This window comes from Lupinus angustifolius, unplaced genomic scaffold (genome assembly GCF_001865875.1).
Source record: "Lupinus angustifolius cultivar Tanjil unplaced genomic scaffold, LupAngTanjil_v1.0 Scaffold_95_66, whole genome shotgun sequence".
In the NCBI taxonomy this organism is placed as follows: Eukaryota; Viridiplantae; Streptophyta; class Magnoliopsida; order Fabales; family Fabaceae; genus Lupinus; species Lupinus angustifolius.
The window spans coordinates 33600-47422 of NW_017724689.1; the positions used below are offsets into that span (position 1 = coordinate 33600).

The 13823-nt window shown below is 33.0% G+C and overlaps 1 protein-coding gene across 1 annotated transcript; it reads left to right on the forward strand.

Moving 5' to 3' along the window:
* Positions 1 to 9420: 9420 nt before the first annotated feature.
* LOC109339751 lies at positions 9421 to 13485 on the forward strand. The gene is made up of 4 exons (XM_019577261.1): positions 9421 to 10667; positions 10899 to 11303; positions 11405 to 11452; positions 11884 to 13485. The coding sequence occupies exons 1-4, from the start codon at positions 9581 to 9583 to the stop codon at positions 13323 to 13325; spliced, it is 2982 nt and encodes a 993-aa protein (XP_019432806.1). The 5' UTR covers positions 9421 to 9580; the 3' UTR covers positions 13326 to 13485.
* The last annotated feature ends 338 nt before the right edge of the window (positions 13486 to 13823 follow it).

A 13823-nucleotide genomic window follows, 5' to 3' on the forward strand; every position in this document is an offset into this window, starting at 1 on the left:
AGAACAAGAATAAGCAACATTGGATGTCCCTTTAGTTACTATATGGTCTTTATAGTTTGTTAATTAGGAATAACATTATTTTTAAAACTCTAAGTTCTTTGTTGATGAGATTTTGGACTTAATTTTTCTATATATCTAGAATTTGCTTGTATTTCGTTTTCCTAGTTTCAACTTTTCATTTATGGAGTCGATTATGTACCATCAAAGTGTATTCTTAGTTATTAATGTTTTTAACTAAGTGGATAGGAGTACTACTTGTTTTCAAAATTCTCTCTTATTTATTTTAATAAATTACATTGTTGATAAAAAACGTAAGTAAAGTATTGGCTATGGATTAATAAGAAAATAAGCATGCATACAATTACTTATTATAATTGTTTAATTAATTCCTATGGATGCCTTATGAATCTGAATTGAATTTACCTGCAATTTTTACTTAACATCTACTACTTGTATTACTCTGGTGCCTCTAATACATTTCTAACAATATTATTTTTGCTAATAAAAAATATAAACATAATTTGTATTTAAAAGCATGGCAATATATATAGTTTAATTTTTTTGAAAGGAATGTGTTTAAAAAACTTAATTAAATGTGTTTCATGAATTATTTTCAGCTTTTATTGTTGCAAAAAATCTCAATTCACAATGCCCTCATTAATTAGCTACTTCCCATAAAAAGTATTATTTTGTCAATATGTTAATTGTTTATCTTACTTTAACTTGTTAAATATTTTTCGTTTCACTTTGACTCTCAAGTTTAGATGACAACGTCGACGTGCCCGCATAGCCCGTATTTCAGGCGTGATATATAAATTTTGTTTATTTACCTATTTTGTCAGTCAAGTTTGTGGGCATGTAGGTGGCTCATAAACATAATTTAATGAAAAAGTAAGAAAAATTTAAATAAAGTATGATATAATGTGATTTTTAATCTCTAAAAAAATTATAATCTTGTGTGATTTGTTAAACATCGTATAAAATATTAAAAATTTGTTAATATTTTATCTTCAACTACTTTATTTAATCCAATTTCATTTATTATATAATTTTTCTTTTAATTACTCAACAATATTTGTGGACCATCCATAAACCTATTAGTCAATTTTAAAACGGACAATACATTAAATTATATACTTCAAATTAATGCTGGCATGCCCGTGCTCCTTAAATTTCAATTTCTGTTTGTATCGTTAGTACTAACATCACTTTTAATCTAACGCGTTAGAATGTTGCTAATTTGATTAAAAAAACTGTTTCTTTCTCACTCCTCACGCCCTAGAAATCCACATGATAAAGAAAATATTGTTTTAATCAACTTAAAAGAATATTCTAGTGTCTTCACGAAAAACTGAACCAAGATTATCTATTTTTTTTTGTGAATATCTCTGATCAATTACAAAGTCTCACCTAATTACATAGAAAAATATAAAATAGGAATTTAACTTTTTTATATTACTTAGTAGAATTTGATTAATTTAAAATATGAAAATATAAATTTTTTGGGACATGTGATTGTTTGGAATATCTAACAGTGATACTAATATACATGTATAAATAAGTTTGGGGGACCGGGGTGAGACAGAAAAGAATCAAAATATAATTTTCTCTTATTTGCAATACATATCTGAGCATGTTTAAGGAGACAAGGATCATCATTTTTCAACCATGTTTCATTCTCTGTCGCAAGCCTATTACATTTTGTTATATGAATAAACGAAAAATTCTAAAATAAAAAATAATAAAAATTCATATTTTGATCGACTTGAGACATAGAATATGACACCTTTGAGACAGATGATCTCATTTTATTTAAGGATAGTTAAAGAAGGGATGGAGATCACCTGTGAGGATATAGAGTGAGACACCATACAGGATAAGTGATCTTCATCCCGAAAGAAGATGGTTTTAGCTTTAGGGCTATTTTTGTCCAACTCATGAGTCGTGATTGAGGGGATAATCCATTTTTATACAACTGATTTTAATCACCAATATAAATTTAGCCCAACTTTGAGACCCAGTCCACTGAGAAGCCATTCCAATAAATTAAAAGTTTTGTTAATGACGATTCCAATAAGTTTTTTGTGCCTCTTTCACTTCACATTTTATGCCCTTTTTGTACTCTTCCTGTCTTACAGCCTCACTTAATAACACGCACGTTACAATATTTATATAAGACTGTTAAGTAAGAATACAAGATTAAAGAAGATACGCTTACAAAATCTCGTACGTTAGAAAAAGTTGTCACCTATGGTGTTAATGGGACGGGATAGGTGGCAAAATTTTAGGGTTTTGGTCAAGTCAAATGCTTAACAAGTTTATGAATAAAAATGCACAACATGCAATACACGTCAGTATGATAGCTATGAAGCATGTGTTCGTAATCTTTTTTACCAACAAAATAAAAAACAATTGAATTAATCTGAGTAAGAGGGATACCAACCCGTACATATTATTAATTACGGTGTTATATTACATATATACAAATGTTGCGGATTGTAACCCAATTAGTAAAAAAAAAAAGCACATCCTAGCTTTAATCCAAGTCCATGACCTTAATTATGATTGTTTAGTGCTAAATTAATCATGATTTTGGTCATAATTAATGACTATCTAATAGTTTAAGTTTATTATATTTAATATTTTTCACATTGATTTAGAAATTTAGAGAAATTTTATGAGAAAAAAACTGATCTTGAACTCAGACCGGTCAATAACTTGATTAGGGTACTGGGTCAACGAGTCATTGGTTCAATCAGTGAGTTAATGATTAAGCGATTAACTCGGTTATCATTAGAAATACTAAAAAATTCATAATACTAGAAATAAACAATCAACAAATAAGATTTCACAAATATAAAATATCACAAATAAGTTGAGAACATCAATGCATTACACTTTAGTTGCAAAAAGAAAAAGTAAAAAAAAAACTAAAATTTAATTAAACAACAAAGTTTTTTTATAACATAAGCTAATAAATGAGAAACATAACTATAAATAAGTCAAAATCACTTGATTCTTTTTATCTTAAAATAATATGATTTTGGTTGTTTTTTAAAAAATAAATTTTAATTGATTTTCAATCAGTGTGATCATTTGAGTCACTAGTTTTAAGCTAAATTGACCAAATCGAACTGAGTCAATTCTATTTTAATGTAAAACCAATTCAATGAGAAGCTCAAACTAATTAGATATCCGATCCATGATTAGACTCATCGATTCTAGTCAAGTTTTATAACACTATAAAAAAAGAAAGTAAAAAACTGTGTCATCTATCTTTCTGAAATGTATACATATGATCTCTACCTGTATATAGAGTTGTAGTACTTTTTGTGTCTAACTTTTTATACTGAATTGTGATTTATTATTTATTGTTGATAAAAAAAATTAGAAATTGTTATCCACTAAATCAGCATCTCAAAATTGGTCTACTATAATATGATAATTATTATCTTTTATCTCTTATATAAAGAAAATCAACCACCTCAATAAAATTAACTTATATTTTAAAAGCATAAAATGACAATCATTTTTATACACTAATTAATATTAGGAAGATAATAGTCTGGCAGTTACCGATTCCAACTTATTAGGTGATAAAGCTTCATAAATTTTTGTCTATCCAATTTTTTTTATGTATGATATTATTGAGAAAATTTATTAAAAGTACCAGTGAAAATAAGAAAGTATTGTTTCTCTCTTATAGCTGCATGCTTAGATTGTATCCATCTCTACCCATTATTTTTTTTATTTCAGTCTCATTCAAATAAGAATATTTTTCATAATTTATTATTGTGATATTCATAATTGTTAAGAATATAAGAATATTCCTTGTGCACAAACATTTTTGTGCTCATTCTTATTAGAAAATATGGACCCAAAAGAGAGATAAATTGTATAATAGGTTGCAAAATATAAATAAGAATAAGAATGATATTTGTTATTATAAGAAAAAATAAATTTTATTCTTAATTTATAAGGATAAGTATTAAATTATAAAATATCGTGTGATCCAAATAAGAATGTAATTGTACTCTCCAATATAGATCCTATACCCCTTTTGGAGGTCATGATTGTCCTATCCAATAAGTGTCGTTCTCAAAAATTGAATCATTGACCTTTTGGTCATCTTGAAGATCTAGTGGAGCTTTATACAACTTGAAAGCTTACAACTTTTTCTTAAAATCACCAACCAAGTTAACACTTTTTTTATTGGCAACAAAAGAAAATATTATTAAAAAAGATAGAGGTCAAGGAGAATGGTACTCTAATCATCAAAAGTTTAATAATAATTTAACATAATGAAATGCACAGTAAAGGGTGTAGTACCCATTCAGGGTAAGAATTTTTGGATAATACATCTTTCTGTCTTCACATATATCTTTCTTTCTTCTCCGCCCCTTTTCACACCTCAATTTGATGTGTACTCCTAACATTTTGCCCTTAATTATAGGCAAGTCACCAACAGGAGCGTTTGTATGAACAAGTAAAAGAAAAAACGACTCTGAAATTGGAGCAAGGCAGCAAAATTTGCTTAAAATAAAGCAAAACCTAAAAATAGAAGTGAGATAGATGGGTGCCAAAAACTTACTAAAACCACCCAACAAAATAAGAGAAGAAAGAAGAAATTGTATTTGAAGAAAGATAAAAAATACAAGAAAATACGGACAATGCCAAAATTGTCATAAGCAAAGTCTCAATGGAGCAGGGCCATCGATTCGTGAAGTCTCCATCTAACTCCTCAAACCCAAAAACAAACAACACAAAACCCATATTTCTGAAAACCTCACTCACACACTCACAGTCTCCACATCCTCATCCATGTAAAGTCTTTGCACTTGTTGCAAGAATGGGAACCATAAGATTGGTAGTGGCATTGGCAAGTTATCATGGCTGGACAATCCAACAGATGGATGTCAAGTTAGCTTTTCTTAATGGACCTCTAGAAGAAGAAGTGTTTGTCTCTCAGCCACCAGGTTTTGAAGTTGCAGGCAAGGAAAACTATGCGTACAAGTTGCATAAGGCACTCTATGGGCTCAAGAAGGCTCCAAGAGCTTGGAATAAACGAATAGATGGAGTGTACAACTATTGCAGCTTGAGTTTGTAAAGTGCACAGTTGAGTATGGAGTGTACACAAAAGGGTCAAGCTTGAATGGTTTGCTCATAATCTGCTTGTATGTTGATGATCTGTTGGTGACAGGAAGCCAGATAGATGAAATTGAGGCATTTAAAGAGAGCATGAAGGCAAAAACTCTCTATAGACAAATGATTGGATGCTTGAGATATGTCTGCAATACAAGACCAGACATGGCATATGGAAACACCTAAGAAGACTCATCTACTAGCAGCAAAGAGGTTGGCTTACTACTTCCCTGCAAAACCAGCAATCTCAATCACGAAATGTTTGGATTTAGTGATGCTGACTGGTGTGGAGATAAAGCTAACAAGAAGAGCACAACATGGTATTTGTTTTTGCTTGGAAATGCTCCAATCTCTTGGTGCTCAAAAAAGCAAGATGTGGTTGTCTTATCTTCTTGTGAAGAAGAATACATTGTTGTTTGTATGGCTGCTTGTCAAGTGTTATGATTTGAAACTTTACTTGAAGAACTGAAGATAAGAAATGAAAAGAGTATGGTGATGTTTTTGGATAACAAATCAACAATAAACCTTGCTAAAAATCCAGTTTCACATGGCAGGAGTAAACACATTGAGACTAGATTTCATTTCTTAAGAAGTCAAGTAAGCAAAGGGAGAATGAAGCTTGATTTCTGCAAAAGTGAAGTGCAGCTAGCTGACATCCTAACTAAACCTTTGAAGAACGAGAGGTTTGAGATGTTGAGAATCAAAATATGAGTATTGGCAGTAAAGGGAAACTGAATTAAGGAGGGGTGTTAATTCATAATTCAGTTTTGTGATAGTTAGCTTACTTTCTAAATATAGTAATGTAGTTAGTTGTGAGCAACTATATATAGCAAGTGTAGTTTGTATATAACTAATTGATTGTTCCTTGCCATTACTGAAATACAATACTCTCTACTTCACTTAATCTTCTTCTTCTTCTTCTTCTTCTTTCCTATGTTCTTCGATTCACACAACAAAGCTTTATAGAAAGATAATAAATACACAACTAGAACATATATGACATCATAGATTAGGTTGATACGTCCTCTAAAAGAAACGTGTTTTGATTTCAAAGATAAAAGTCTTGATTTCAACTTGTCAATGAGAGGAGACCAAACTTCATAGTGCTTGTATCATAATCCTTAGGTTAGTAAAATATTGAGTATTAACATTGTAGTTTAGTGAGTCACAGCTAAGGCTTTGATCTCACCCATTGTACATTCAACCCAATGAACTTGCTTTTGAAGAAGATCAAACAACCTCAAAACTCTTTACATTGATAGGATATTCCGCTTTGATCATTCCCTGATTAAAATTGCATCATCAACAAGTTACAGTAAGGAAACACCAACATCATCGGTTCCCACCTTGTATGGTAGTAAAATGCGTTGGTCGTTTGCTTGTCTCATAAGTCCATTTAGACCTCCTACTATGATGAGGAAGAAAAAGGGATATAATGGGTCATTTTGCTGCAAACTACGTTGAAGATAAATCTCCTTTGTTGATTTGCTGCTAACAAGGATTGAGTTGGTGATAGTCGTGATACATTCCAACATTCAGGCTCTTCACTTTTGACAAAATCTCAAATAAGATATCATGTCGTCAAGAAACTTCCTTTAGCCACAAGGACTTGGATTTGTGGAAGATGAGGTTGTGTTTCATCGACCTGATTTGCCACAAGTAAGCTCAATAAGCACATCTTGTCTTGAGTTCTTTCTCGTCGAGGGGTAAATTTATTTTTCATATCAAACATGTGTATCTTTAAAGTGGTAGTATCAATCTTTTTATCGATAGCCTTGAAATGATCTTTATTCTAGATTTTTAGGATTTCTTTTAATTGTTTGAGTTTTTCCTTAATTACATTAATACTCCAACTAAATGTTGAATTTTTAGTCCATTTGAGAGGCGTATTAATATATTGTTAAGAGTATTTAACTTTCCTCCAAAATATATATTTAACTCCTCTAATAATTTTAAAAAATGTATGATATATGAAATTGGAACTAAAAATAATAAAAAATATATTTAATTGTAATGGTACCTACTCACTCAAAAATTTATAATTTATTAATGTACTCCTCAAACCGAAAAAATAACTAAACCAAACAAAAAAACACAAAAAATAATAGTATATTATTATGCTAAAATACATAGAGCCGCGTTTTTCAGAAGTAGTACAATCATGACACCCCCTCTCTAATCATGCACTTACACATTCACACTTCTCTCTCCCTCGCTTTTTTTAAGTCTTTTTTTTATCATAACTTGTCAAGACTCTAATTGACACATCAAAATTACAACGATGCTACCTTCCTCGATCAATAAAAATCAACTATTCTTTTTTAAAATAAAAACAAACTGAACCGTCTTATTCACGGCATTTCCCACACTCTCTTGACTTTTTAGTATTTGCTCCTTTCTGTTGCTCTTTTTCATTGTTTCGGATGTTTGCTTTACCTTGCTGTGATCCTCTCCACTTTGTGACTTTCCCTTTTGAAGTTAGATAATAATAATAATAGAATATTGATCGGCTATTTCTAATTGTGTCTCATTTCTTTTCTCAAACTAATTTCATGTTATCATGTGTATAAAAGAAATTTTAAAAAAAATAAAAAGTTGATATTCTAATAGAATAATGTATCTCCTTATATAAGAAGTAAGGAAACACCAACATCATCGGTTCCCACCTTGTATGGTAGTAAAATGCGTTGGTCGTTTGCTTGTCTCATAAGTCCATTTAGACCTCCTACTATGATGAGGAAGAAAAAGGGATATAATGGGTCATTTTGCTGCAAACTACGTTGAAGATAAATCTCCTTTGTTGATTTGCTGCTAACAAGGATTGAGTTGGTGATAGTCGTGATACATTCCAACATTCAGGCTCTTCACTTTTGACAAAATCTCAAATAAGATATCATGTCGTCAAGAAACTTCCTTTAGCCACAAGGACTTGGATTTGTGGAAGATGAGGTTGTGTTTCATCGACCTGATTTGCCACAAGTAAGCTCAATAAGCACATCTTGTCTTGAGTTCTTTCTCGTCGAGGGGTAAATTTATTTTTCATATCAAACATGTGTATCTTTAAAGTGGTAGTATCAATCTTTTTATCGATAGCCTTGAAATGATCTTTATTCTAGATTTTTAGGATTTCTTTTAATTGTTTGAGTTTTTCCTTAATTACATTAATACTCCAACTAAATGTTGAATTTTTAGTCCATTTGAGAGGCGTATTAATATATTGTTAAGAGTATTTAACTTTCCTCCAAAATATATATTTAACTCCTCTAATAATTTTAAAAAATGTATGATATATGAAATTGGAACTAAAAATAATAAAAAATATATTTAATTGTAATGGTACCTACTCACTCAAAAATTTATAATTTATTAATGTACTCCTCAAACCGAAAAAATAACTAAACCAAACAAAAAAACACAAAAAATAATAGTATATTATTATGCTAAAATACATAGAGCCGCGTTTTTCAGAAGTAGTACAATCATGACACCCCCTCTCTAATCATGCACTTACACATTCACACTTCTCTCTCCCTCGCTTTTTTTAAGTCTTTTTTTTATCATAACTTGTCAAGACTCTAATTGACACATCAAAATTACAACGATGCTACCTTCCTCGATCAATAAAAATCAACTATTCTTTTTTAAAATAAAAACAAACTGAACCGTCTTATTCACGGCATTTCCCACACTCTCTTGACTTTTTAGTATTTGCTCCTTTCTGTTGCTCTTTTTCATTGTTTCGGATGTTTGCTTTACCTTGCTGTGATCCTCTCCACTTTGTGACTTTCCCTTTTGAAGTTAGATAATAATAATAATAGAATATTGATCGGCTATTTCTAATTGTGTCTCATTTCTTTTCTCAAACTAATTTCATGTTATCATGTGTATAAAAGAAATTTTAAAAAAAATAAAAAGTTGATATTCTAATAGAATAATGTATCTCCTTATATAAGAAGATAACTTATCTCTTCTAGCCAGTAAAAATGTGACATGTGTGCTATTTTGTTTATTTTTAAAAATATTTTTATAGAAAATGATAAAACATCACACATGTCATGATTTCACTGACAGGAGGAGATAACTTATTTCCTTATACAAAGAGATACTCTATTCCCATATTTTAATTGGATCAAGACAAATAAAGAGACACTGTCTAGAACATATCATCTATTTCCATACTAATATGGGAGTGCCATCATCTTTCTATCAAACCTACAATAACAGCAACAACCCAATTCAAAACCCTTTTGAGAACTTCCCATCACTACAACAACAACTTCAACAAAGATAGAACAAAAAAACACCAAGCTGGCAAATAAAGCTAGTTTAACTCCAATGCCTAATATCTCCATCTTGTTACACTTCTTCTGGTTCCTTCCTTAGTTCTCTTTATTAGAAGCCCTTCTTTTTCATATTTTATAGGGCCCATTTGTCTATAATGGGTGACAAGGGTGACACAACTAAGAAGCAACAGCAAAAACTACAGCACCAACAAACACCACAAATTTCATCTTCTCCTAAAGCTCCACACGAGGAACCAATTCCAGATGCTAGGCCAATCCATCACCATCAGTCATCACCTGTTGTTGTGGTGAGTGGAGCAACACCTTTCATTTCTGATATATATGCCTCAAGTGGTGGTGCAAGTTCCTTACCATTTGAACAAAAGTTTGAGGCACTGAATCCCAAGAGACCAAGATACAGTAGTAGTACTGGGCAATGGAAGATTCTACCATCACCTACGCAACAAAAACAAACCGAAATGGCCATGCTTCCAACGGAACAGTCACCAAGCCCTTCATCAAACCCACAACAACAACCTCTACAGTCATATACCACAGCTGCAGCTACTGCTTCTTCATCAGATACAACAGCCTCATCTCCAAGTCACTCTCCTATGCCTCTAGTTTCTGGTGGTTCTGGCCAAGAAGGGAAAAACAAGCAAGAGGGGTCAGAGAATATTCACCATCATCTCAGGAAAGGGAAATATGTGAGCCCAGTTTGGAAAGCAAATGAAATGCTTTGGTTAGCAAGAGCTTGGAAGGCACAATACCAAGGTGGGTCTGAAGGTTCATCATCATCTGAAAGAAGAGATCAGCAACAAAAGCAAACAGAATTGGGAATGAGTAAAGGGAAAACTAGGGCTGACAAAGATAAAGAAGTAGCTGAGTTTCTTCAAATGCATGGGGTTAATAGAGATGCTAAAACAGCAGGGACTAAATGGGATAACATGTTGGGAGAATTTAGAAAAGTTTATGAATGGGAAAGAGGGGGTGAGAGAGACCAAATTGGGAAGAGTTATTTTAGACTTTCACCACATGAGAGGAAACTTCATAGACTCCCAGCTTCTTTTGATGAAGAAGTGTTTGAAGAGCTTTCACAGTTCATGGGGTCTAGAATAAGATCCTCCTCTCATGGTACTAGAGCGGGTTCATCCTTTATAACCGGAGATGATGGTAGAACTAGAGCTCTGCCATTGCCACCACCTTCTCGGCCTTACAAAGAAGATGATCTCCCTCTCGCAGGTTTGCAGAAAAAGCTTCAAAGCTATATGTAACATGAACTTATATACCATAATTTATCATACAATAAAGTTTCATTTTTAAAAAAAAGAAAAATTCTTCCTTTTTTGGAATGTACAGTAATTTTGATACATTAAGGAATAGTTTTAGAGCATTACAGTTATTGTGGTGAAAAAACTGAAAATGAAAGAAAGTCTCAAACTTTTATAACATTCCTTTATATCACTATTGCAGCTAGGACAAAGCATTTGGCTATTACAAGTGGGGGTGAGGCTTTGTTCCATGGTTGTAGAGGGAGCTTACTAGGGTTAGAGTCTACTTTAGATATTCATGCTCCTTCTTCCTTAACTTGTTCATATAAAGAACTAAGAAGAATTGGGAAGATCAGAATGACATGGGAGGAATCAGTGTGTTTATGGGCTGAAGAAGGTGAAATCCAAAGAGGGAGAGTGAGACTTCAAGGTTCAAGCTTTCTCAATGCAGATGAGCTCACTTTCTTTGATGATGCCATGGTTCCTTGCCCCATGGAGTCTTTCGAAGAAGGTCCTCTCAAAGGTTTCTCTGTTGACAGATTCGTTTCTGGACAACAAGTCAAAGTTTTTGGCAGAAGAAAGTCTTCTAATTCAGCATCCACTTCTGGTACCAAGATTTTTAGTAATTCCTTAACTATTTTCTTTGTTTTACATGTTCTAGGATTTTAGGATTATATCTGACTCAGTGAGTGTCTCTCTCTTTCCCAGGTTTCACTGAAAGAGTCCAACTTCCCTCCAAAGCACCTTCCATAAGATGTGAGTTTTTAGTAGTGGTATATATTCTTTGAGGTACTCTTTTACATATTTTATGTGTTGAATTTGGTACAACACTTCACCATTTTGTTTCTCAAAGTAAGAGAATTTTATTGGATGAAGAAAATACTTGACCATTAATTTTATATCATGTTTATATTGAGAGATATTCCTGGTCGTTACAGAATTTAGAGTAAGGATATGATACCTAGAATGAGGTATTGAATATTTTATTAAGCGTTGAGTAATATAAGATTATAAACATTTACTATGAAATTGAGATTCAGTGTTTGAAGTACCACTACCTCCCTCATTTTTTTTATTTTATTTTATGAAATTGGCATATCAAGTTAATTACATTTTTTCCGTTAATGTATCTAATATATTATTGTGGTGTTATATGGCAGAAATATTTAATTTTATGTTTGTTGCAGCGATTTCTACACCTGACTTTAGGGACCCAACCGAGTACTACGTGGATTGCCTGATGAGAGTGTCATCACAAACACTACCAAGCATTTTTGAATTGAAACAGCATTTACAAGATCCACCACCAGAAGATTTGCGCTTTCCATTAAGAAAAGATGTGTACAATGACTTGCCTCAGGGTAAAGAAGTGTTCTTCACAACTTCTATACAGGAACCATTGGACTGTAGAGCCATCATGTATGACATTGTAGGCCCCATCATTAGAACCAACCCTAGTACTCTTACATGTGCTAGCAGGGATTCCTTCATTGCCCTATGGGATGATTGTATCAATAGGCTTGTGTCAAGGTTTTGCCCAGAAGAAATAGTGATGATTAGAAAACCAACTTTAGGATCAGCAGATGATAATAACAATATGTTGCAGGATCAGTGGCCTAATGTGACAGGTTTTGTGAACAATTATTGTTTGTGGAGAGGTGAAGAAATTGATCAATTGAGAGAGGGTCAATATGGCCCTTCATCTACCATAGTTGGCAAGTTACTATGGACCTATTTGGACCTTCCCTATATCCTTGGATACTATGCTATTGGAAATGTGGTCACATTTTGTGCTTTAAGTAGGTCAACACAAGATCATGGTGCAATCACACGCACTGATTTACTTGAAATAAACCTAAGCTCTTCCTCGGATAGACTGAAAGCACTAGTGCCATGTTATAGAATCAGTGTGTTGTTGTCATTGTTGAGCAAACGTTGCACTAGCTTGAGTAATTGTAAGGCATTTGTTTATAGTGATTTTGAAAGAGTGGATTATGGTAATGGGATTATAACTGAGATGACTCCAAACACATGCATTAGGGTGTTCTCAGATAAAAGAAGATGGGCACAAGCGAAAGAGGTTTATGAGATTTTGGATCATAGAATTCCACATGCAGAGTTTCTTTTTGGAGCTTCAGAAAACGACATGAGTTTAGTGTTTAAGCCAAGAGGGTGTAGAATGAAGCCTTCAAACTGTGAACAACTCGTGGAGGCGTTGAAGTACGTGACTAAGGCACTAGTTGCATTGCACGACTTGTCGTTCATGCATAGGGACATGGGGTGGGACAAGGTGATGAGGAGGAGCGACAGGGACAACGAGTGGTTCGTGTGCGGGTTCGATAAGGCCGCAGGGGCTCCCGAGCTGAATAAGTACGTCACGGCGGCGCGTGGGGGCCACGCTCCGGAGATGGAGAGAGGGTTGCATGGGGTGAAGGTGGATGTTTGGGGTGTGGGGTATTTGATAAAGACGTGTGGGGTGGCTGGGGTGCCGAAGATGCTGAGGGAGTTGCAGAACCGGTGCATGGAGCAGAACCCGGAGCAGAGGCCCACTGCGGCCGACTGCTACCACCACCTGCTGCAGCTGCAGTCGTCTCTGCAGGCAGCTGCCGGCGGAGGGGTTTTGATGTGATTGATAGGAATGCATCATTGTTATTTGTTGTCTCCTTTCTTTTTTTTCTTTTAACTCCTAACATCGGTGGGTTATCAATAATGGATTGCTGGGTTGCATTTTCAAAGGGTGAGGCTTTTGTGTACTTTCATTAATGGAGATTAAGAACGGAAAAGAAATTAATGAATAGTGTTTCATTTTTTAAATAATTTTAAATATTTATTTACATATATACACTTTATTTTGTAATGAAAAAAGTTTAATTGAGTTGGGTGGCTAATCGAAGCCGGGATTAGAATTCATGATCTTGTAAACTATGAGCTGATTTCTTACTAAACCAAGTTTTTTACTCACAATTTTTTACAATTAAATCTTAGTTATTTTATTCTTTATTACCAACCAAATAAGTGATGTTAGAAATTGTAATTCGTTCCTATTCAGTATTATCTTTTGTGGTATTTAGTAAATTGAGTTATATTTTATTTTGTAAACGAATAAAATATCTGATTTTGAGTCAGA